The sequence below is a fragment of the Lichenostomus cassidix genome, unplaced genomic scaffold, assembly GCF_008360975.1.
Source record: "Lichenostomus cassidix isolate B80296 unplaced genomic scaffold, HeHo_3.0 HiC_scaffold_470, whole genome shotgun sequence".
NCBI classification, from domain to species: domain Eukaryota; kingdom Metazoa; phylum Chordata; class Aves; order Passeriformes; family Meliphagidae; genus Lichenostomus; species Lichenostomus cassidix.
This window is the reverse complement of record NW_028147381.1, coordinates 1-24982: the sequence shown is the minus strand read 5'-3', so window position 1 is coordinate 24982 and position 24982 is coordinate 1. Positions and strand designations below refer to the sequence as shown.

General features: G+C 48.1%; 1 protein-coding gene across 5 annotated transcripts; it reads left to right on the top strand.

Annotated features, from left to right (window-relative positions):
- The first annotated feature begins 4205 nt into the window (after positions 1 to 4205).
- LOC146423271 (fermitin family homolog 2) lies at positions 4206 to 24893 on the top strand. 5 transcript variants are annotated; one of them, XM_085044949.1, is made up of 15 exons: positions 4206 to 4225; positions 6643 to 6797; positions 10042 to 10074; positions 10509 to 10734; positions 10856 to 10958; positions 11379 to 11486; positions 12867 to 13001; positions 14706 to 14755; positions 16935 to 17059; positions 18262 to 18368; positions 18676 to 18897; positions 21121 to 21141; positions 21623 to 21747; positions 22592 to 22733; positions 24613 to 24893. In XM_085044949.1, the coding sequence occupies exons 1-15, from the start codon at positions 4221 to 4223 to the stop codon at positions 24784 to 24786; spliced, it is 1731 nt and encodes a 576-aa protein (XP_084901075.1). In that variant the 5' UTR covers positions 4206 to 4220; the 3' UTR covers positions 24787 to 24893. The 5 variants fall into 5 exon arrangements, with proteins under 5 accessions (XP_084901075.1, XP_084901077.1, XP_084901076.1 ...); XM_085044953.1 differs by having other exon boundaries at positions 4208 to 4225; positions 6663 to 6797; XM_085044951.1 differs by lacking the exon at positions 10042 to 10074.
- Positions 24894 to 24982: the final 89 nt, after the last annotated feature.

Here is a 24982-nt window from a genome sequence, read left to right as displayed (position 1 = left end):
CAGCCCAGCCCAGGGAAGGAGACACCGTCTCCATGCCGAATGTGACTCTACCTTTTTTTTCCCTTTCCAAACGCTCCAGGACAGAACGTCCTCTGACTCCTGAAGTATTTGCAATATTTCCACGCCCTCCCTTGCCAAAAAGACTTCTATAAAAAGCCACTGTTTGTTGTTTTTTTGGTTTGGTTTTTTTTTTCCTTACAAAACTGAAACCCTTTGGTAGTCGATGTGCAGTGTTCCCAGGGCTCTGTGACAAGCATGTGGAGCTGCATCCCTGGCCCAGTTGCTTTCCAGGAGGGAAAGCTGCCTGGAGTTTGTGGAATCACAGAGTATCCTGACTAGAGGGGATCCAGAAGGATCATCAGGTCCAACTCCTGGCCCAGCACAGAATAAGAATCCCACATGTTCCTGGCCATTGCAAACCTCTTAAACCTTCTTTTCTTCCTTCATACCCTGCTGGAAATAAGAGAGTGTTTTTCCTAAAATCATGGAGGTGAAATCATGGAGTCCTGGTAGATGAACATGACCATCTCAGGGGGTAATTTGGAGAGCATTTAGGAGGAATTTCTTCATGGAAATGATTGTTAAACAGTGGAAGGGGTGTTCAGGAGGTGTTGGAGTTCTCATCCCTGGAGGTGTTCAAGGAAGGCCTGGATGTGACACTCAGTGCTCTGGGCTGGTGACAAGGTGGGGATTAGTCACAGGCTGGATTTAATGATCCTGGATGTCTTTTCCAACCTGACTGGTTCTGTGATCTCGGGATGCAGGCTGTGGATACTCAGAAGCTCAGGGAAGATGCTCAGGGATGATGTTCACACAGAGACAGAGGCAGCGAAACACCGAGGAAGGCTTTGCTGCCTTTCCCTGCCACGAGCAGAGAGGTTTGGCAGTGGCACAGCTATTTCTAAATATGTCCAGGGAATGGGTGTGGAAGGAAATCTTCCCATTTCGAGAGCTGGCCAAATTGCAACGTCCTCAGCTTTTTCAACTGCAGGCCCCAAGTGTTCTGCTGCCAGCTGCGGCATTTTCTCCTTTCATTGCCTGCCCGTGCTCAGCTGTCGTGCAGGATCCAGACCAACCCCAGGAACAGGGTCAGGGAAATAACCAGATTTAATTACAAAGTGGCTGAGATGGGAAAAAAAAAAATCCTCTCCCTTCTCCCCCCCTTGTCCCACCCCAGTGGTGTTCTGCGTGTGGAGGAGCATCAGGTTTTATGTCACTGTGTGAGTCAGTGGATTTTTTCATCCTTACTCTGCTGTTGACAGAGACCCTTTAAATAGACTTCCATCCTGAAGCCATTAGGACATGCTGGCAAGGCAGAGCCAGTGCTGCCTCCTTGCTTGGAATGAGTTGGATTGCTCTTTATGGGCTGATGCTGAGGAGGGTGTGAGTGGATTGTTTTGCTCTTGTTTGTGGGATTAAATTAATGGTGTTTAACTGGACTTGAGCTGCAGCTCAGCCACTTCAGGGGCAAAGCTTGTAGTGTTGCCTGTGCTCCAAAAGGCATCTGGAGAACAGGAGCCTGGGGATTTCGTCCCACTTATGGAAAAAAACCATCCAAACATTTGAATGTTTGTTGACTCTGTCTCTCCAATGGCTCTTTTTATTGGCCTTGCAGTAATGCTTGGCTCCATCACCACTGGCTGCATCCTCCTCCTTTTCCTCCTCCTTTTCCTCCTCCTTTTCCTCCTCCTTTTCCTCCTCCTTTTCCTCCCCCTCCACCAATGGTGCCTAATTTCAACTCTGGCACAAATATTCACATCCCTGCAAACCCCACTGACCCCATTTTTGGGTGGTTTTGCACATCGTTGCTCCCTTGGCAAAGCCATAAGTCAACAGGCACTTGGATTTCCCACCCAGAATTTGGGAAGGCTCCAGCAAAACCCCTGCCAGGGTCAGCCTCAGCTGATTCCACACCCACAGCACTCCTTGGGCATCTCCAGAGGCTTTGTGGGATGTCCTGACAGAGCTGCAGGGCCCCAGGCAGTGAGTGGAGAGCTTGACTTTTGCCCAGATAAATATTTAAGTTCCTGGGCATCTGAAGAACCCATAATAAAATGTTCTGAATGTACAAACCCAGTAAACTGTGCTGGGGAGTGAGGCACTGCTCCATCAGATAGTGCCCAGAGTCCAGTACAACCACAGCCTTATCTCCAGGCACTTCTGAAGTTATGTAAGTCCTTTTTTTAGTTTCTTTTTTGGGTTTTTTTTCCCCTTCTGGTCTGTTTTGCAGAACTTTATCTCCAGAGAATTTATGTTGAAGATAAGTCTGATACTTCATTGTGTAAACTCACACGGTGAAAAACAATCCACAGAATGCACTCAACCCAAGGAAAAAAATACTTTCTTTTTGGTTTTAAGTCTGAATGGAAGAAAAATGGGGTTTGAGGTCTCATTTTTCTAAGACTCGTCATAGAGATGCACAAAGGCTGTAATTTTTATGAGTCATTGGTTGGAGGGAGCAGCGATGGAGTGCAGAGAAATCCCACTTCCCAGAGATAGATCCCACTTCAAAACACGTTTCCTGGAGGAGGGTGGCTGGATCAGCATTAAAGAGAGGATTTCCCCTCAATGCTGTCTGTGCTACAAGTGAATTTATGGAGGTTTTATGCTTCAAGAGCTGAGGAGGCAAACCAGCCCTCCAGCCTTTAGGGGAGCCAGAAATGGGGTGGGAAATTAGATGTTGAAAGCTTCTTTGGAACACTCATTTTCCTTCTACATCAAAATTTTCTTCATCTCTCAAATTATTGTCTGTATTTATGAGAACTGAATATGGGAAGTAGTGTGATTTCCAATCACACCAGCTTTTTGGGGAAGTTGGTCCATACTCAGCCCTTCCAGTCAATGATGTCTTGTTCTGTCTGTGGGTGATGTAAGAAAACCATAAATCTGATTTCTTGTGGGACTGGGAGTCCCTGGATCCATGAAGTGTCCAAGGCCAGGTTGGACAGGGTTTGGAGCAACCTGGAATATGGAAGATTTCCCTGCCCATGGCAGGGGTGGGACTGGGTGGTCTTTAAGTTCTCTTCCAACCCAAACCCCTCTGGGATTCCTCTCACAACACACCTTGGTGGTTAAAGATGCAGCAGCTGCAAGATTTACTTGGTGGATTTAGCACAAAAGAGCATAGATTGGGAATTTCACACCCTATTAGGAAGATTTTTTTTTTCAAGTCAGTTTTCTGGGTGCAGATGGTGCTTTGTGAAGAGGGAAGGTTTAATCCCAGCTCTGCTGTTTGTCTCGGGGTGGGAGATAAGTGAGCACAGCTGGGCTGGGTGAGAAATCAGGGAATTACACAGGGAAAAGAGGCCAAAGACTTCCCTTCATCCTGACAGCACAAGCAAGGTCCTGCAGGGAAATGAACAGGAGATGCTGCAGGGAGTAAAATGGCTTCATCCAAAGGTTGGAAAATTTTCTCTTAGAGATTCAAAGCTGCTTTTTTGATCATGTTTTGGGTGCCAAAACTCTTCCTTCCAGGCTCAGGCCATTCTGTCTCCTTTCCACAGAATCCCAGAATGGTTTGGGTTGGAAGGACCTTAAAGCTCATCCAGTGCCACCCTCTGCCATGGGCAGGGACATTTTCCACCATCCCAGGTTGCTCCAAGCCCTGTCCAGCCTGGCCTTGGACAATTCCAGGGATCCAGGGGCAGCCACAGCTTCTCTGGGAATTCCATTCCACTGCCTCCTCATCCTCCCAGCCAGGAATTCCTTCCCAACGTCCCATCTAGACCTTCAGTTTCAATCCATTCCCTCAATGGTGGGTTTGCAAAGTCCTGCAGTCTGTGGTGCTTCCATGGGAATGCAGCCAGGAGGAATTTGCCATTTCTCCACAGGATCCAGCAGGGATCCCAGAATGCTCTGGCATCCCAAGGATGTGCTGCTTGCAAGCAGCTGCTGAAAACTTGCCCTGGATCCTTTGTATCCCTGGGAGAGCACCAGGAACAACTGAGGGGCTATAAAAAGTCTCTTTGATATCAGATGGTCAAGCCCTGGGCTCATTCCAGGCGATTCCTTCCACAATCCCAGCCTGGCCCAGAGCCCTTCTCCCATCCTCCCTGAGTGCTTCCAGCTGAGCTGAGAAGCTCCAGCAGTTGCTAATGCACCATAAATAAACCTCAGAGCCTCAACCTTGCTCCAAAATACCAGGGGAACTCCTCGATTTAGGCTGTGCTGCCTCTTGTCCCCTGCTCGTGACCCTGGCTGTCCCAGCAGATTCCTGCTCCATGAGGTAAGCTGGCTGGAAAAATGGGAATGTGTGGAGCTGGCTGTGTTCAGCCTCTAGGTATTTATTGCTAGAAATGGTCAAAAAGTTGGGCAGGGAAAGTGAAAGGAGATGGGTGGTGGGGGCAGGGATGGGTTTAGTGTGGGGTGATCATAAATCAGGGTTAAATTAAAGCTGGATAAAGTGAACATTCAGCTGAATTAAAGCTGGATAAAGTGAACATTCAGCTGAATTAAAGCTGAATAAGTGAATTCAGCTTTAAATTAAAGCTGAATAAGTGATGCTTATGTATAAAAAGAAATAAAATAGATAAATATTATATTAATCAATCTGTAACTATAGAAATAAAACTAAATCATAAGTTCAAAAAGTTTCTATATAAACCACAATATAAAGATGTATAAATTCTTATTAGAGAGAAATAAATATATTTTAAATCTTCCTGTAGATTTTAAATCCATATCTATATATATCTATATTTTTTTTTTTTAGCCTGGAATATTTCTAGGCCAGGTTGGACAAGACTCAGAGCAGCTTGGGATAGTGGGAGGTGTCCTTTCCTGTTGCAGGGGTGGAACAAGATGGGCTTTAAGGTCCCTTCCAACCCAAACCATTCTGGGATTCAGTGATATGATTGAAATAAATAAATGTATAAATATAAATAAAGCTTAAAATAAATTGTTTTTTCTAAAAAGAAAGATATGTAAATATTGTGTGTAAGTAAATAACTACGGGAATATAAATAAAAATAAAACTGGAAGCTAGATAATGGTTTGGATGGGACACCTACAATATAAAAGATGGTTAAATCCAGAAGTGCCTGATCTCTGGATTCAGGAATGCCAAATGGGATTCTGCAGTGGGAATGGGACCAGGGGCAGCTTTCCAGAGGGTATTCCATAGGGAAAGCTTTGTTTTGGGCTGATAGGTGCAAAAACCAGAGCAAGAAACAACACAGGGGCTTCAACATGGACAAGCTGCAGAGGAGACTCCAGAACTCCTTCCAGGCTCAGACCGATCCCATGATCTCCAGAGAATCATGGGAGAATCCCAGAATGGTTTGGGTTGGAGGGACCATAAAACCCACCCAGTTCCACCCCCTGCCATGGCAGGGACACCTTCCACTATCCCAGGTTGCTCCAAACCCTGTCCAACCTGGCCTTGGACACTTCCAGGGATCCAGGGGCAGCCACAGCTTCTCTGGGAATTTGTGCCAGGGCCTCACCACCCTCCCAGCCAGGAATTCCCAATTCCCAATATCCTATCTCTCCCTGCCCTCTGGCAGTGGGAAGCCATTCCCTGTGTCCTGTCCCTCCATCCCTTGTCCCCCGTCCCTCTCCAGCTCTCCTGGAGCCCCTTTAGGCCCTGGCAGGAGCTCTGAGCTCTCCCTAGATCCTTCCCTTCTCCAGGTGAACACTCCCAGCTCTCTCATCCCATCTTTTCCCACTCCAAGCTGTATTTCTCCAAGCTTTTTGCAGCCTTCCAGCACTGCAGTCAGATGGCTCCATGCCCAGGTGAATCCTTTTCCAGGTCAGTTCCCACACACTGGCTGAGCACAGGGACTCCTGGTCCCACTCCAGTCCCTCAGTGGTTTCAGTGGTACAACAGACAGCAGGCTCTGCTTTCCCAGGAAACTCCTTCCTGCTTGGAACTGACTGCAGCTCACCCAAAGTACTGCCCTGGTGGGAGATGAAAATTCCCTTTTTCATTGCTCCCCATGGCTTAAAACACAAACACAGTGGGATGCTCCTCGTTTTAATTGGGTTTGACATTTTTCCTGCTTGGGACCAACCTGAACATGGGAGAGATTGGCTGTGAAAAGGAAACACTTTGGCAAGAATCTCTTTAAAAAGTGGATAAATCACAGGCTTTATACTTTTCAGTCTGATGTGTAAATAAATGGCTTAACTCATGGATTTCTCCTATGGAAGTGAGAGGATCTGGACTGTTAGTTACTTAAGGCTAAGCAGGGGTTTGTGGGCTGATTTCTATTTCTTTCTATTTCTTTATATTATTTATATATTATTGTGTGTTATTATATATTATTTGTAGGTTTGTATTGTTAATGCGTTTTTAATTCTTATTTATATTTAAATATTTTATTTTTATTTAAATATTTATATTTAATTTGTGGAAGTGTTACTACAGTGTTACTCTGTCACAGGGTCTACCAGTGCTTACATTTACATTTGAGTGGCTGTGCCTGGGAAATTCCACATTTTATCCAAATGTTATATTACCTTTCCAGCCAAGGACAGTGCTTGTTTCCAGCTTGTTCTCAACTTGATTTTTTTTAACCATTGCAAAGCAGGAAATTCATCCAAGGGAGATATTGGATGTTGCTGGATGTTATTCCTAATGGAAAGATTTTCTTCTTCTCCCCCTTTTTTTTCCTCCATTTTTCCATCCTGCCCATATAAAAGTGGTCCATTTTCTCCCCCAGACATCAGGCATCCAGAAGAACTCTCCCTCTTGAGGAAACCCAGAGATCCATCCAAGAAAAAAAAGAAGAAATTGGATGATCAATGTGAAGACGACACCTTCGAGCTGGAGGGGCCACTGATCACACCAGGGTCCGGTGAGCTGGGGAAAAAATGGGAATGGGGGGGGGAAAAAGGCACAGCAGTGTGGGGCTGATGGAATTTCTGGAGGTCTGTGTGAGAAGCAGACCCCAAATGCACAAGTCCTGGCAGGCTGCAGCACTGGGTCACACGGATGCATGGCTGGAGCTGTCACACATTCCTGGGAGCAGAGCAACCCCAGGCTGCACAAAACCAACCAGAGCCCAAGTGGGGCCACTTGAACACTCAAGTCCTGCTGCTGAGAGCTTTTCTTGCCCTGTTGAGAAAGGAGTGAAATGGAAATTCGTCCTGAGTGTCACAATCCTGGTGTGATTTAGGCTGTGCCACTGTTCTGCTCAGTATTTACAGCCCAGCAAGGCCAGTGTTGTATTGATTGGTGTTGCCTTACATGAAGGGTATATGTGGATTGTGGATGCTAAATAAGCCCTTTTATTGCTGGGGGGTGGTTTGCCAGTCTAAATTCCAGATCCAGAGCAGGACTGGGAAGAGAGAGAATTTCTGGTGGAGTGATGTCCCGCATGGAGTTACACCCCTGATGGAGTTGCCACAGGCAGCAAATTGATGCAGGTGTTTGCAAGCAGAGGGGTTTTTCAGCTCTTTTCCATGGCTGCTGGAAGTCTGAAGGCAAATGGCAGGAGTTGAAACCATAATTTTGGCCAAGTTGGGAGCATTTTATCCCAAGTGGATTTGTGGAGAAAGCTGCAGTGGTGAGCAGGAGAGATGTGTCTGCCTGCCAAAGCTCTTGGGTTTAAATCCAGCAAGCCAAGGGCAGCAGGGCAGCTTTAATTAAAAAAAACCACCTTGGAATTCAGTGAAGTTGTATTAATTGATGTTAAATCAACTGCAGGGAAGGTCATGGAGTGTGGTTAATGCCAGTGGTGGCACAGGGCTTGCAGAAAGGGAGGTTTTGGCTGCACAGGGTGATGAGCACCAGGGGTCTGGAACAAGGAAAAATAATCCTCCTTTTGCTCTCATCCCACTCTTTCTCCTCTCAGCTACTTTAAAAGACTTCTGGGCTTGTCCTCTCTCACTCCTGGCTCGGGGAGGTTGGGCAAGGCTCCAGTCAATTTTCATTTCCATTTGGCATTTTCATCTTGAAAGTCCTTTCTAAGCCTTTCCAACAGCCAGTGTTCACAGAGAGCATCTCTGTTAGATTAATAGGAAAGACTTGGCCTGCTCCAGGGGAAATGTATGCAAAAGCTGGGGTTATTTTAATTATTTATTGCTCTTCCAGTGAGTCACTTGGCTGGTTTTGCTCTCCTTGTGAATGAAATCACTCGCAGCAGGTTGAATTCCTGCCTGTTCAGGTGCCATTCGATAAAAGTCGTGGCTTTCATCTGAATAAATCATTTCTAGCGTTGTTCCAACAGCAGTTTGTGTGCTGAAAGCTTCTGGAAAACTGATTAATAATTCAGGAGGTGCTGATTTCAATGTCTTGGGAGTGTTTTGTCCCTGAGCACCCCAAAGCTGGCAGGGAAACCATTGAAATCCCAGTGGGCAGAGTTGTCAATACACCCACAGGATGTGTTGCCCAACACTTTCCATTAGAAGACCTGTAGTCACTTGTTTGTAGAAATTAGCCAAATTTGTAGCTATTTCTGGTGGAACTTTCCATGACACTGCCTGCCTGGGGCAAATTTTTTTAAGAGAAGTTTCTTCTGAGATGTTTCAGGTGTTCGGAGAAAGTGATGAGGAGAACAGTGGAGGGGAAGTTTTGCTCTGATGGAGCAGACACTCAATCAAGGAATGTGGGGAATATTCATGGAAAAACCTGCCCAGTTTGGGGAAAAATGTGGGATTTTCCTTTGTTGGTCCAGTTGATGCTCAGCCCTGTGTGCTGGAGCCATGTGAAGGCTGAGGGTGGATGGGGAGGAGGGAAGAGATCTTTTGGGAAGTGGTTTAGGGATGGTGATGGGGATTTTTGGCTGTTTTTTGTTGGAGTTCTCTGCTCCAGTGCTGTAACAATCCATGGGGAGAACACTTTCTGCTGCTTTTATAATCACAGGATAGCTCAATTGGAAGGGACCTAAGGAGTGGAGTGCAACTCCCAAAGTGCAAAGTACCTGCTGTAAATACCTGGAAATCATCCCTGGCCTTTTCCTTGTAAATGAAGGTGGATCTCTCCATCCCTTGACCATTCCTGCTGCTTTTTTTGCTCAGGCCTGGTTTGCTGGATGAGTTGGTGACAGTTACCCACAGTGCTTCCAGATGGTTCATCTGGGCTGGGATGCCAGCAAGATGGGCAGGAGCAATAAAAGCATCCTTGTTTGATGCTTTTCACTTAGATTTTCCACCCTGCCAGGCAGTTCAGAGTCAGGTTTGTAATTATTTGGAGTTTCCTAGCCATGGTGGCTGTCCTGACATATTGCTGCTGATCCACACCATCCTTTTAGAAAAATACAGGTTGATGTTGGACTTTATGGGTTCTGGTGGGCAGATTTATGCCCAGCAGGTGATGCTGAGTGAGCTCCTTGCCCAGTGTGTGTGTTCAGTGGAATTCCTGGCATTAGGATACAATGGTTGATCCTCCCTTCTTCTGAAAATCTGGATTTTATATTAGTGTTAAATTCAGTGTTCCTGTGACATGAAGAGGGGCTGTTTCATTGGATGGTTTGGGATGGAAGGGACTTAAAAGGGACTTAAAGAATTTTTTATTCCACCCATGGGCAGGAGGTCACCTTCTGTAGATCAGGCTGTCCAAGCCCCATCCAAACTCTCCTGGAACACTTCCAGGGATGGAGCAGCCACAGCCTCTCTGTTTAGCTCTCAGCCATTTTGAGCTATGAGATACCAAGCTGGATTTGGGGTTTTTTCCCTTCAAATTAATAATTTTCAAAGGTTTGGGTGGTTTTTTTGTCTGCTCTGAGTCGGTACGAGCTGCAAAGCTTTGGAAGGCCTGGGTGTAACATGTGCTTTGGGATCAGTTTGGCACCACATCGCTCCACTCGCTCAGCACGTTAATCCTGAATTTTTGTGGTCACCTCAGCGAGCTTTTCCATCCGGGAATGCCACATTTCCATGCCCAGCTGTCCTTGTAACGTGAATAAAATCATGGGAAGTCACTTCTGTTGCTTTGCTGCCACCAGCGCTGCTGCAAGCACTCCATTTGGGTGGTTCAACCTCACCTGTGCTGTTCTGCCTTCTTCAAAAATGCCCATTTTTGGCTTTCTGTCCTCCTCCTACTCTCCAGGTGACTTTCTCTCGCCTTCTCACTTCCCTCCTTTCTTTCCCTCTCTATAGGCACCGATATTCTTTACATCGGCCCCGTCAAAGGTGAGCTCCACCTCAATAGGACTTTGCCCTCCTCCTCTGGTCTCTTTGGCTGCACCCTTAGTTTATTTTCCTGCTCCTCTAAAACTTTTGACTTCCAAAATCTTTAAGCAACAGGTAATACCGGTAAGTCGGGGGCCACTCATGTCCCAGGTGCCACAGAAACTCAGGGGGCAGGAGCTTCCCAGCGTGGCTGACCTGTCTTTTCCCATCATTTGGGCTGGAATGAGTTTTCCATCAGTGTTGCTCTCGGAGAAGAGCAGAGAGAGAGGAGAGGGACAAGGTTTTCACGGGAGAACAAGCAGCGCAGTGTGGAAAGATAAAAAGGGAAAGTTTTCCATCCGCCGGCTCCGGGTTTGCGCGGAGCCGGCGTGGCCGGGAGCAGGCAGGGCTCAGCCTTAGGCTAATTCCAGGCTTTTATTCCCCCTCGCTGGTAGGAAATATCTATTCAAGCCCAGGACTCTATAGCAAAACGATGACGCCGACCTACGACGCCCACGACGGCAGCCCCTTGTCCCCCACGTCCGCCTGGTTCGGCGACAGCGCCCTGTCCGAGGGCAACCCGGGAATCCTGGCCGTGAGCCAGCCGGTCACCTCCCCGGAGTCCTTAGCCAAAATGTACAAGCCCCAGACGCTGCTCGATAAGGCCAAAATCAACCAAGGGTGAGTTCAGGAGTGGAGGATTTGGGGGGTTTTGCTGATTTTTTAAATGGTGTTCTCAAAAGCGTCGTGGCGACTCCGTCGGAGTGTTCCGTGTTTGTTATCCCATGTTGGCAATTTGCAGGTGGCTGGACTCGTCCCGATCCCTGATGGAGCAGGAGGTGAAGGAAAACGAGGCTTTGCTACTCCGGTTCAAGTACTACAGCTTTTTTGACCTGAATCCAAAGGTACAGAGCTCCTCGTTTCACTTGCATTTTGCAGGCAAAGGTTCGGAGCACAGGATGCCTGGATCTCTAACCTTGCTTTGGTGTTGGTAAATCTCCCAAAAAACGTGGAAGGTTGAAAATTGGTTGTGCAGGCATCAAACCAAGGATTTGTGCTCCTATGTACCTTTAAGTGTTGCTAGAGGTGCTTTAAGAGTTCTTAAAAACACCTCATGTGAGTGGCAGAGGATTTGCAGTCTCAGATGGAAGAGTTGTGTTGAGATGAGAGATCCCAGAATCCCAGAAGAGTTTGGGTTGGAGCAGGGCTTAAAGACCATCTCATCCCACCCCCTGCCATGGGCAGGGACAGCTTGCAGTAGCTGAGGTGGTTTGTCCTGAGCTGGGCTCCTGGTTTTCCAAGCATTCCCTGTTTCTGTGCCGCAGTACGACGCGATCAGGATCAACCAGCTATATGAACAGTCCAAGTGGGCAATCCTGCTGGAGGAGATCGAGTGCACGGAGGAGGAGATGATGATGTTTGCAGCACTGCAGGTGAGGCTCAGCCCCACACATTCCTAGTTTGGGTCACACTTGGTTTTGTGGCTTTGCAGACTTCTCTGCTAATGAAACTGATATGGGAAGTCACGGAATTGCAGAATGGTTTTGCTTGGAAGGGACCTCAAAGCCCATCCAGTTCCAACCACACTCCACTAGAACAGGTTGCTTCAGCCTGGCCTTGGACACTTCCAGGGATCCAGGGGCAGCCACAGCTTCTCTGGACACACTGTGCCAGGGCCTTACCTCCCTCACAGCCAGGAATTCCTTCCCAATATCCCATCTAAACCTCCCCTTCTTCAGCCTCAGACTGTGTGTTTTAAGCCTCACCTTGTCTCTGGTGGGAGCTTGGCCTTCTGACACTGGTAGGAGTTGGATCACTTCCCATCTCCAGATCCTCACTTGAGTTTGAGATAATTCAGATATTTGCCACTGATTATTCTTCATGAAAAAGAACTTGACCTGCTTATACCAAGCATGTTTGTATCTATCTTAACTTTCAGTTTTGTCCTTCTTAGCCCTCCCCAGTAGGAACATGGGGTTACTGAACTGTGCCTTTCTGGCTCTCTGCCCCCAAACCAGCTGGGGATAATCTGTGGCTTTCCCAGAACTATTTATTTGTCTGCTTTAGGAAATATTCAGTGTGATTTGGCATAAATGCTCCACCTATTGACTTCGGTGAGAGGGATGGCAGGCATTTGTTCCGTGTGGTCTGGCACACCTTGGAGCTGTAGGATGCAAAAATATCCCCCTCAGGAGCAGAGCTGCCTGCTCCAAGAGCCCCTCCCAGGAAAAAAAGAGAGAAAAGCAGAAATATAATGACTCAGTTTACATCCAAGTGCGCCAGAGTGGGTTGGGTACAGTCCTTCCTTTGAGATTTTATGGATGTTTTGGTTTTCTGGGGTGAAAACAGATGAAAAAACATAGAATCCTATAATGATTTGGGTTGGAATGGGCTTTAAATGTCATTTTGTTCCACCTCTGCCATGGGTAGGGACACCTTCCACTATCCCAGGTTGCTCCAAACCCCATCCAACCTGGCCTTGGACACTTCCAGGGATGGAGATCTTACTAATGTCCATAAACAGCTGGTGGGAGGCAGGAAGGGGGATGGACAGAGGTGGCAGTGGCAGGAGCAGAGCCCATGGACACAGCCTGGAATGTGAGAAGTTCCCTCTGAACACCAGGAACCATTTTTGTGCCACGAGGGTGGCTGAGCAGTGGCATAGCTGGCCCAGAGAGGCTGTGGAGTCTCCATCCCTGGGGTTACTCCAAAGCCAGGTGGACATGGTCCTGGACAACAGCTCCAGGTGGAGCAGGGAGTGGGACCAGTGACCCTGCAGGATCCCATGGGATCACCCTGGCCTTGCCTTGCAGTACCACATCAACAAGCTGTCCATCATGTCCTCGGAGAACCACCTGAACCACAGTGACAAGGACGTGGATGAGGTGGACGCCGCGCTCTCGGACCTGGAAATCACCCTGGAAGGTGGCAAGACGTCAACCATCCTGGTGAGGGCTGCAGGGTCCAGGCATCCCTTTTATTTCCTTCCTTTCCCTTTTTTTTTTTCCCTCTTTTTTCTTCTTTTTTCCTTCCCCTTTCCCTTTTTTTTTTCCTCTTTTTTCCCTCTTTTTTCCCTTTCTTTTCCTTCCCCTTTCCCTTTTTTTCTTTTCCTTCCCCTTTCCCTTTTTTTCTTTTCCTTCCCCTTTCCCTTCCTGAGGACATTGCCCATTGAAGCAACACAAAACATACACCCCAATAACATTTTCTTTAAAATAGAGGGATTTTAGATACCAAAGGATAGTTCTGGGAAAAGGGAAGCCAGGGTGCATCTGGAGAAGTCCTGGAGGAGACAGGATGTTACTGATCTCCCCCTACAGCAATTCACCCTCCTGATGAAATAATGGAAAACTCAACTTCATTTCCATTGATTTTTGTCCTGACTACTGACTTTCCCAAATCCTAAGTTTTCCACGCTGAGGTTTCTCTTCCACTGTTTCTAATTCACATTTTACAGCACCTAAAACAGCTGCTGGATTTTCAGAACTAATTTAAGCTTATGAAACCCTATTTTTATTAGACTGGATTTTAGCCTAGGTCTGTATTTCAAGGCATTTGGGTTTTTTTTTTTTAATCTGATATGCTGTTTTAACACTGGTTTTCCACCTTTAAAAATATAAAGCCTGAAAATTAAAGTGCATTAAAAGGACTCAGTTCTGTCAGCCTTGGCCCAGCACAGCTTTTCCAGGCATTTTGCACATTTAAACCATCTCTTTCCAACCCTAAAATCTCTGAAATTTTCCAGTTTTACACTTCATATAATTTTTAAAGTGTTTATGATGGGTCTTTTTGAAGCTACATCCATCCTTAGATGCCTTATTGGCATGAACAACAGCAGAGCTTTGCCATATAAACCAGAAATAACAACAAGTTTTTATCACCAAGACATATTTTCTAATTTTTTTTTTTCGCAAAACCAGATTTGAAGCACATCATTAAGGAGCAGTCCCTGCCAGATAGGAGCAAAGAGGACAATGATTCATCCAAAAAAACCCATCCCTTTCCGTAGGGCTTTGTAGCAGGAGCCATTTCCAGATGCATTCGAGTAATTGAATATGGATAATGGGCAATTACTGGATTGTTTGTTTAGTTTCTGCATTTTTTTCCCTGTGGTATCTGTAAACAGTTTCTCATTGCAGACTGAAAGTAAACTGTCCTGCTACTGGAAGCTCCTGGAGCAATCCTCCCTTTTCCCTCTCCCTCCAAATCTCTTTTCCTTCCAGCTCCTGGGAATTGCAAGTGCAAAAAAAGGGATTTAAAACCCGATAATTTAAAAATTTGGGGCTGGGAGAGGGGAATGAAATCTTTCTAGGCTTAGAGATTTGTTCCCAGTCAATTCTCTGCCTCTTCCCCTTTTTGTTTGGAGCACAAGGAATAAGTGAGGGGAGGAGAACATTCCCTGTGCTAACTCGAGCTGCTGTGACCGCCGGTGACCCCGCGGGTGGGAATTTGGCTCCAGCAGCAGCAGGAATTCCTCAAAGCAAAATAAAGCCTTGTCCTCTGCTTTCCAAACAGCAGAGCTTTCTCAGGAGCAATTCCATGATCCTGATGGTGCTCCCAGCTCCTTGCCCTGCTCCACATCCCTTCCCTCACCTTCCCACTGCTCCAGCTCTGCCGGGCCAGGAGGGTGAATGGGATAATCTTTGATTTTTCAGGGTGACATCACTTCCATCCCGGAGCTCGCCGACTACATTAAAGTCTTCAAGTAAGTGCTGATGGGAAGAGCTGCTTGTGGAACTGGTAATGGCTGTGAATAATTCATGGTCCTGCCTTTTAATATCCTTTTTTTTTTAATCTCCCAGTCTTAAGATATTCAAAATATTCGATACTGAAGTTGATTGGTTGTTAAATACAAAATTCAGGGTGTTTTCCCATCCCATGCCCAGCAGCACATGCTGGGATGTTTCTTTAACACATTGAATGCCCAGGAGAGAAGAAACCATCCTAAAATGAGGAGTGAAACCTAAAAACCTCCCTCAGAGACTTCTGGTCTGCAGGAGGCTGGAGGAATTCTATCCAGCCAGGAATCTCAGTCTCTCCATGCCAAAAGGAGCAGGTTAAGTTGACTCTGCCCCTCTTCCAGCTCACTCAGGATTTAGGGATTTTTTTTTTTTAGGTAGCTTTGACTCGGTTGGTGGCTCCTGGAAACCACGAACAGCAGTGTCTGGACTTGGAGGAACATTTTTGGCAGCCACCACCATCTTTTGCAATTTACTGCCTGCTGCACTGAAAGTTCTGGAAGCTGGAAACACTGCTGGGATTTCACAGCAGAGCTGTAGGACAGAGGAGGGGGAAAAATGCTGCAGACAGTGAAGTAGCTCTGGAACACAAGCCTTTATTTTATGAATTGTTTGGTTCTGGAGGCAGAACCTGGCACTCTGTGCTCTGAAAACTCCTTCTCCCTCTCCAAAAACAAATTAACGAGGTCTCTGCCTCTGTCTGGGCTTGTGGTGTGGCTTAATTGGGGCAAAGTTTCAGGGCTGCAGCCTGTGCCCAGCCCCTCAGTGGGTATTTCCTCCCCCCCTGAACAAACAAACAAACAAAAAGCTTGTTCTTCCCTTTGATCTGCTGATTTGCCAATCAAATTAGGCACCATTCCGGGAGCTAATTGCCTGCAAATTGGAGCGCCAGGGGATGGAGCAGCCAGAAGCTGCTGGTTCCTCTCATGGTGCAAACCCTAAACCCTGGGGTTGGGATTTGAGGCTGTCTGACTGAACACAGAATTCCATTTGCTCCTAAAAGTGGTATTTTAGTGCCAGAAATCCAGTGTAAATGGTGCAATGTTTGGAGCTGTCCCAGGTTGGGATGTGCTTGTGTTCACACCTCAGCTGGGGAGGAGCAGCAATGTATGTCGATTGTATTCCATATATTTAACTCCTATAAATATGTCCCTGTGTGTGCCTGGTGTTGCTGTAGAGACTTGCAATATTCTCTCTCCCCTGCCAGCCAGGTTGCTGCCCTTGCCAGCTAAAATCATAAAATTTCAGAATGTTCTGGGTTGGGATGGACTTTAAAGATCATCCTGTTCCAACCCCTGCTATGGGCAGGGACACCTTCCACTGTCCCAGGTTGCTCCAAGCCCCATCTAGCCTGGCCTTGGACACTTCCAGGGATCCAGGGGCAGCCACAGCTTCTCTGGGCACCCTGTGCCAGGGCCTGACCACCTTCACAGGGAACAATTTCTTCCTAATATCTAATCCAAAGTACTCTCAGTAGGTATTCTTGAGGTAAAAATACGAGAAATGCACGAGAGGCTGCAGATCCAGCCATAGAAAAAGGTTTAGAAATCAGGGAAGGTTAAAATATTCTGATACTTGGAGCTCTGCAAAGATCCTGGGCTTGTGGTGGGATGAGCTCAGGGTCCCAGCTGGTCACTTTGCTTTGCTGCAGGCTTGCAGGGCTGTCAGTTCTCCTGCAGAATCAAGCAAAATCCATGTTTTCCATAGAAAAGAACGGAACCTCTCGTGCTGTGGAGTGTTTGAAAAGAAAACCAGGAGTGCATTCAGGCATGTGTGTGACTGACAAGTCCTTGGAAGTGCTGCTTCCCCTCAGAGCTGGAGCAGAGTGGTTCCAGTTTCATGTGGTGGCTGGAGAGGCAGATTTTGCAGTGGCTCATGGACATGTCTGTTTTTGTAGCACAGTCCTCCAGCTCCCCCCACCTACCATCTCCATGGGATTGAAGAGTCCAGACTTGCAATTGGAGCTCTCAACTCCTTGAGCCAGCAGTGAAGGGATGGCTGAGCCCCCAGGCAGGGCTGGGAATAACCCAGGCTGCTGGCAGCAGCTTTCCAGGGCTGAAATAATGAGGAAATATGAGGTTTCCTGGGGAGTAGCTTTTTTTAGGAGCTCAGTCCAAGTGAGATGTCCCTCGATTTGTCCTGCAGGCCCAAGAAGCTGACGTTGAAGGGCTACAAGCCCTACTGGTGCACCTTCAAAGATACCTCCATCTCCTGCTACAAAAGCAAAGAGGAATCCAACGGGACTCCTGCTCACCAGATGAACCTGAGAGGTAAGAGAAGCACAGGGTGGGATAAGAGAAGCTGCTTTTTCTTCCAGGAATAGGCTGCTCCTCCTGCATCTTGTTTTCCCACTGCTTTATCGCCTGGGCATTCCATCCTGGGGTTGGGTAAAGGTGTTTAAAGGAATGAAGTAGTTGGGTTTGATATTGTGGCTCAGACTTGGACTTCCAGACAGTGACTGTGTGTGATCCAAAGGACTGCACTGACTCCCACAGCAGAAACTGGAGAGAACAGACCATTTTCTTACTCTGCTGCCTTTTTTTCCTCCTCCCCTCCCCGGTGCTGGTTGTGAGCAGCCTCACTCGAGAGCTGAAATTCCTACACTCACTGCCTTTCCTGAAGTCAAGTGAAACATTCCTGCTGCAGGGAGCTCATTGGTTCTCCCGTGGAGGCAGGAGCAGGGGGGATGCCAGGCCAGTTGGGGCTGCTGGGGGAGCAAAGCCCAGCCAGCAGGACCTTTTTGGGAGCTTCTGACAGATGTGCTGTGACGGCACTTTGCAGCAATCTGGGAGGCGGCGTTGGCGCGGCGGCTGGGTCAGTTCATCACCCCCTGTGTTTATACAGTCACTTGGAATTCTCTCCAGGCAGCAGGAGCAGGATGCTCACACCTCACTGCTGACTGCAGCAGCCAAAATCATGGAATCATGGAATGGTTTGGGTTGGAAGGGACCTGAAAGACCATCCAGTTCCACCTGACTGCCATGGGCAGGGACACCTTCCGCTATCCCAGGGTGCTCCAAGCCTCATCCAAGCTGGCCTGGAACACTTCCATGGCATCCCATCATTCATAAATAACAGAGAGGGGTTTCAGGGTGAGGGTCAACACCCATCCAGTCATCTTTTCCTACCCTTTCATGAAAATTTTGGGGTGTTTGCCAGCTATTGGATCCGTTCATGATTCCGGGCAGGATCCAGGAGATGAGTTCTGTGGGCACACATTAGCTTTGGTTTCATTGTTTTCTCATCAGGTCTTGCTTTTCTCCCCCTATTTCCCTGTCACTTGGTAAAAGAGACATCTGACACAGGTTCTGTCCCTATTGTGGGGAATGTTCATCCCTCTGGAAGTGTGAGACAAACCTTTGGCAGCTCTGAGATGTCGTTGGAGACCCTTTAATCAGAGAACTTCACTCTTTTCCTATTTTTGCCTTTTCCCCCCACTTTTTAAAGTTAAACACCAACTCCCCTGTTGCAGGATGTGAAGTTACCCCTGATGTGAACATCTCTGGTCAGAAGTTCAACATCAAACTGCTGATTCCAGTGGCAGAGGGGATGAACGAGATTTGGCTGCGCTGCGACAACGTAAGTTCATCTCTTGGATTGGCCACCTCTTCAACCTTTGCCCACCCTCAGCTCCTGCTCAGGTGCTGCTGTTTAGGAAACAAATAGAAAATGTGCTCACCTGTGTCTGATCTCACCATTCCAACTCAGTTTCCTGGGAGTTTGGAGCAGAAAATCAGCCTTGGGGGACCATGTGTTAGTTGGGTTTCTGCCTGTTTTTGTTCATGCTGTAGTCTCCTGGGGCTGGCAGGGGAATGAAGGCTCCCCAGGGTGTTTTTTGGGGTTCCCCCGTGGCTCTGACAGACACAGGTCACTGTTTTGGGGACAGGAGACACAATATGCCAGCTGGATGGCCGCCTGCCGCCTGGCCTCCAAGGGCAAGACCATGGCTGACAGCTCCTACGGCATGGAAGTGCAGAACATCCTGTCCTTCCTGAAGATGCAGCATTTGAACCCAGACCCGCAGCTGATCCCGGAGCAGATCAACACCGACATCAACCCCGAGTGCCTGGTGTCCCCTCGCTACCTGAAGAAGTACAAGAACAAGCAGGTAGGTGCTGGTGATGCCCTTGGTCGGACTGGACACGGTGGCTGATGTTTAACACGGCGTGGTTTGGATGTTTGGGATGTCTTCACTCACCGGGATGCACGTGGTTTACTAAAATGAGATGGGATTGAAGTGTGTGGTTTGGATCCAGCACCTGGGGATGGCACCCAGCACCGGGAATCTGCAATTGTAAATGCATTGGAAATTGGTTTCTGTTTGTTTTAAACACGTTCTGGGAATGCTTTGGCCCCTGCTGGGAATGGTGTGGCCCCAGCTGCCCCATCTCTGCCCGGTGCTGGGGTTAAAACCCCTTCCCCTGCACAGAATCCATGGAGAAATCCCCGGGATCAGCAGAGTTGCAGTTGCTTGCAGTGCTTTATCCACACTTGGCTGTAACACGGTTTGCATATTTCTCTCTTTGCTTTTCCACTGCTTCCAAATGCCAGTCCTTGGAACATTGCTTCGTTTTTGAGTTGCTGTGACTCGTGCTTGAACTCCATCCACGCTCCATCCGATCCCTGCCTGACAGGGCTGATCTGTTCCACACTGGGAATAAATGCAGGATTCTCTGAAAGAGAACTATATGTCAGAACAGCAGCAGAAATAAGGAGAGCATTGCTCCATGGCCTTTTGGTGACTTAAATCCTTCAGGCTGCTGGCTGGGGCTGGATATGATTTCTCCAAGCCCAGAAGAAGGCTGCAAGTCAGAGAAGGCGGAAAAATGTAACTTTTTATTGGCACAGCACGATGATTTCCTGGCAGTGGAGTTATATTTTATATAGCACTTATTATTCTCCTGAATAAGCCTTTATATCCACTTGGATGGGGGAGAGGCTGCATAAATACACTATTTTAACATACATATATATATGTATGTGTTTTTATATATATAAAATACTTTCTAGGTTTCTGGTAAAACAGAGGCACCTGGAAAAATATTAGCTTGGAAAACTTGCTTACTGTGCAGGTATCCTTGTTATAAAGATAAAATCCATGGAATCATGGGGATGGGAATGATCCCAGTCAGGACATGGCCATGGTGCAGATACCAATTCCCTCACAGGCATCAGCTAAGCAGTGGATTCAGGATTTTCCTTGGTGGCCAGAAGCAAAGCTTGGAGCAGCAGAGGATGTTTGCTGGGAGGAATGAGGGATGGAGGCTGTAGGAATGTCAGGAATTTGACCGCAAGGGTCCTTCCGTGGCCCCAGCACAGGGAAGGAGGAGGAGGAAGGGGAGGAGGAGGCTGTGCAGCCCACAAGAGGTGCTGGAATGGGAATTGGCTGTGAGCCTTGCTGGAGGATTTATGGAGGCACTGGGTCCTCACCAGCACCAAACCCACTGGGGTGATGTTTATCTCCATGTGCCCTTGCAGCAGCGTAGGATTGGCAGGTTGGGTTTGAAAGCACCAAATCCTAAAGGAAAGTAAACAAAAACCAGCCCAAAATAATCATTTTCAGAGCTCCCAGATGCCCTGCCAGGGCTTGGTGTCAGAGCCAGCAAGGGCAGACACATCCCTGGGAAGCCCAGCTGATGTTACCCTTCATGAGCTTGTTATCCCAAGCAGCATCCAGATAATTTCCTGTCATATCCCAAATAAAAGGAGCTCCTGAGCTTCTTCTCGAGCTTCCCTGGCCAGAGAGTGGCCTTGAGTTTGTGCAGAGATGTGGAGAGGAAAGTGAGGAGATGAATTCTCCAGACTGGCAGCTTCACCCTCCCCTTCATCCAGCAGCAGGACCACAGAACCATGGAATATCCTGAGCTGGAGGGTTCCACAAGGATCATGGATCCAACCCCTGACCCTGCACAGACACCCCAACAATCCCACCCTGGGCATCCCTGGCAGCATTGTCCAAACACTCCTGGAACTCTGGGCTGTGCCCATTCCCTGGGGAGCCTGGGCAGTGCCAGCACCCTCTGGGGCAGAACCTTTCCCTGAAATCCAACCTGAACCATCCCAGGACCAAAACCATCTCTCCCCAGTGCTGGGGTCAGCACGAGCAGCAAACCACCTCTGCTGGCTTGTCCCTGCTCACATTCCCTTTGGCTGCTTTTCCACCTAAGGAATTGTGCATGTGGTTTGTTTTGGTTTGTTTTTTTCTTTTTGCTTGAACTTTGGTTTGCAGTTAATTTACACTTTTCCTTTGCTTTGTTGCCATATTTCTGATTGCTTTTTTTTCTTTCTGCCTCCTTTTCTTTTTTTTTTTATTTCGCCTTGCCATCTTCAGCCAGGCTATGTAAGAGACTTGGTAAGTGACAGCAACAATAAAATTAAGATAAATTTAAAATGAAGTTAAAATAACCTAGAACCCCTTTGGATTAGAGAGCAGCAGTGAAAGCACTAACAAAACCTGCACCCTCCCCGTGACACTTGGGCCCTGGTTGGTTTTCATGATGATCTCCAGTGATTTATGGGGCGAAACTGGAAACCCTACACCAGAAATTTGCCTTGTTGTTCACTCACATCCTTAAAGCTCCCAGGAGCCTGAGCGGCTCTTTGCCTCCAGACAGCTCCGATCTATATTTGCCTTCCTGTGTCTGGAGATGGGAAGCTCCACATTTATCCGGGGGCTCGGAGCAGTCGGAGCTGAATTAAAATCTCAGGGGAGAAATTACGGATTATCCGCGCTCGGTTCCGCGGCGCCTCCCGAGCCGCTCCGGTGCGCGTGACAGCGGCGGTGGCACCGAGGTGTCCCTGTCCCTAACCCCGCCGTGTCTCGCCGCCCGCAGATCACGGCACGCATCCTGGAGGCTCACCAGAACGTGGCCCAGATGAGCCTCATCGAGGCCAAGATGCGCTTCATCCAAGCCTGGCAGTCGCTGCCGGAGTTCGGCATCACGCATTTCAATGCCAGGTGGGTGGGGCTGCAGGGCTGGGGGAGTTGCCCTAGGAAATACTGGGAGTGTTTAAATATCCTGGGATCATTATGGGATGGGTTGGGTTTGGTTGGGTTTGGTTGGGATGGGATGAGATGAGTTGGGTTGGGCTGGATTGGATTGGATTGGATTGGATTAGGCTGGGATGGGATGGGATGGGTTGGGTTTGGTCAGGATGTGATGAGATGGGTTGGGTTGGGCTGGATTGGATTGGATTAGGCTGGGATGGGTTGGGTTGGGCTGGATTGGATTGGATTAGGCTGGGATGGGATGGGTTGAGTTTGGTAGGGTTGGGATGGGATGAGTTGGGTTGGGCTGGGTTGGGTTGGATTAGGCTGTGATGGGATGGGTTGAGTTTGGTAGGGTTGGGATGGGATGAGTTGGGTTGGGCTGGGTTGGGTTGGATTAGGCTGGGATGGGACGGGTTGGTTTTGGTAGGGTTGGGATGGGATGAGTTGGGCTGGGCTGGGCTGGGCTGGATTGGATTGGATTAGGATGGGATGAGTTGGGTTGGGCGGGGTTGGGTTGGATTAGGCTGGGCTGGGTTGGGCTGGGCTGGAATGGATTGGATTGGATTAGGATGGGATGAGTTGGGCTGGGTTGGGATGGGATGATATGGGTTGGAAGGGACCTCAAAGATACCTCATTCCAATCCCCTGCCATGAGGAAGGACATCCTTGTGCACAACCTTCGCTGGGGAAATTGCGCCAAAGCTGAAATTAAAAACAAGAATTGCACTGATTTATAAAACTGATTTCACAAATAAACTCTGCTGCTGCATTTACGTGTATCCCATGCTTGTTTTTGTGAATCCCTGTGCAGGTTCCAGGGTGGGAAGAAGGATGAGCTGATCGGCATCGCCTACAACCGGCTGATCCGCATGGATGCCAGCACGGGCGACGCCGTCAAGACCTGGCGCTTCAGCAACATGAAACAGTGGAATGTCAACTGGGAGATCAAAATGGTGAGATGGTGTCTGACACCCTGTCCTGTCCCCCTGCTCCTGTCACTGAGACAGGCACTGCTCCTGGAATCCCAAATAGGTTGGGTTGGAAGGGACCTTAAAGATCAACTCATTCCACCCCCTGCCATGAGCAGGGATACCTTCCACTATCCCACTATCCCTGTCCAGCCTGGCCTTGGACACTTCCAGGGATCCAGGGGCAGCCACAGCTTCTCTGGGAAATCCATTCTAGGGCCTCCCCACCCTCACAGCCAAGAATTCCTTTCCAATATCCCATCTCTCCCTGCCCTCTGGCAGTGGAAAGCCATTCCCTGTGTCCTGTCCCTCGAGGCCCTTGTCCCAAGTCCCTCTCCAGCTCTCTTGGTCTCTTTAGGCACTGGTAGAGTTGTGTGTGACCCTTAAAAATAAGAAGAAACTGAATCTTTCTCTGCTGTAGCCAGGAATTATTTTCTCCATTCTAGTCCACTCAATTAAATAAAATGAAACCTTAGCACTGCTGCTCAGGCTCCATCCTAACCCATAACATAAATATACAGGGCCTTATCCATACTAAAATTCCTTTCATTTGCTGTACAGCTCAGGATTTCATGTAAGTAGCAAAAACCATCAGCCACTTCCCCCAAAATGGGCTTTTCCCCTGCTCTTATGTTTGGATGCACAAATTTTTGGGCTCCTTGTTGGCAGAACACCCAATTAAAATTGCCAGGGATACATGAAGGCTGTTCTCCTGTGGTTTGCAGCTCATTAAGAGTTGCTGGAAAAATTATTCAGCTTCCCCCTCTGCCTCAGAGTCATTGTTTTGACTCAGTTGCAAGCCCTGATATCCCAATTATCCAGCTTGGATTTTCTGCTGGGAATCCCCAACCCTCCTGCAGAGCTGTCAGTGATGGGGGAACAAAAAGAGAATGGGCATCAATAAATCTATGGTCTGTTCAGTCACTCCAAAACGAGCTCCCCCAGCCCTCCTAAAATATTTCTGTGGCCAAAATTCAACTTAGAAAACCAGGGAGAAGTGGAAAGCAAGCCCAGAGTTCAACAGGTCTGTGCCCAGTCTGTTCCTATGGAAGCATGGAAAATGTGGCTATGTGCTCACCATGGAGAGGTGGGAACAGGCTGGGGGATTGTTTCTGAATCATGGGGGAATAAAAGGGGTAATGGTGATATAAATGAATGGCTAAATAAATAGAAAATAATAAAAAAGGCAATGAAAGGTATTTCAGTATCTAAATATTTGAATAAGTCATAGGATATTTAAAGGTGCAAGGGACCCATAAGGATCATCAAGGCCAAATCACCATTCAGAAATTCCCAGAATGGTTTGGGTTGGAAGAGACCTTAAAGATGAACTCATTCCAACCCCTGCCATGGCAGGGACAACTTCCACTATCCCAGCTTGTTCCAAGCCCCATCCAACCTGGCCTTGTACACTTCCAGGGATCCAGAGGCAGCCACAGCTTCTCTGTGCCAGGGCCTCCCCACCCTCACAGGGAAGGAATCCTTCCCAATATCCCATCTCTCCCTGCCCTCTGGCAGTGGGAAGCCATTCCCTGTGTCCTGTCCCTCCATCCCTTGTCCCCAGTCCCTCTCCAGCTCTCCTGGAGCCCTTTAGGCATTGGAAGGAGCTCTGAGGTCTCCCTGGAGCTTCCCTTCTCCAGGTGAACACCCCCAGCTCTCCCAGCCTGGCTCCAGAGCAGAGGAGCTCCAGCCCTCAGAGCATCTCCATGGCCTCCTCTGCCCTCACTCCTACATTGGCACCGCTGAATTCTGCTTAGGCCTTAGAAAAGCATCTGAATAAACAGAAAAGGGAGAAGGGAAGGCAAAGGGAAGAAGCAGTTCCCTGGGCAAGGCAGGCAGGGCTGAGCTGTGTGTGCCCCGGCAGGTGACGGTGGAGTTCGCGGATGAGGTGCGAGTGTCGTTCATCTGCACCGAGGTGGATTGCAAGGTGGTGCACGAGTTCATCGGGGGCTACATCTTCCTGTCCACGCGGGCCAAGGACCAGAACGAGAGCCTGGACGAGGAGATGTTCTACAAACTGACCAGTGGCTGGGTGTGAGCCCTGCCAGCCCTGCCCTGCAGGAACCCCCACGGCCATATTCATGTTTAACTTTCCAAAGCTGTCCTTTGAGATAATGCTGCTTAATAAAGTAAGCTTGAAATGTATCTTTTTTTTTAATAATTGGATTTTTGGTTGGTTTTTTTGGGTTTTTTTTTGCATTACCAGACCAGTTAATCTGTGTGCACTAATGAGC

What these genes read in the sequence shown, in the direction of transcription:
- LOC146423271 (XM_085044949.1), top strand. An exon ending in AAGGCCAAAATCAACCAAGG is followed by an intron (nt 10,735 to 10,855) that starts GTGAGTTCAGGA and finishes GGCAATTTGCAG; the next exon opens with GTGGCTGGACTCGTCCCGAT. An exon ending in ATCACGCATTTCAATGCCAG is followed by an intron (nt 21,748 to 22,591) that starts GTGGGTGGGGCT and finishes ATCCCTGTGCAG; the next exon opens with GTTCCAGGGTGGGAAGAAGG.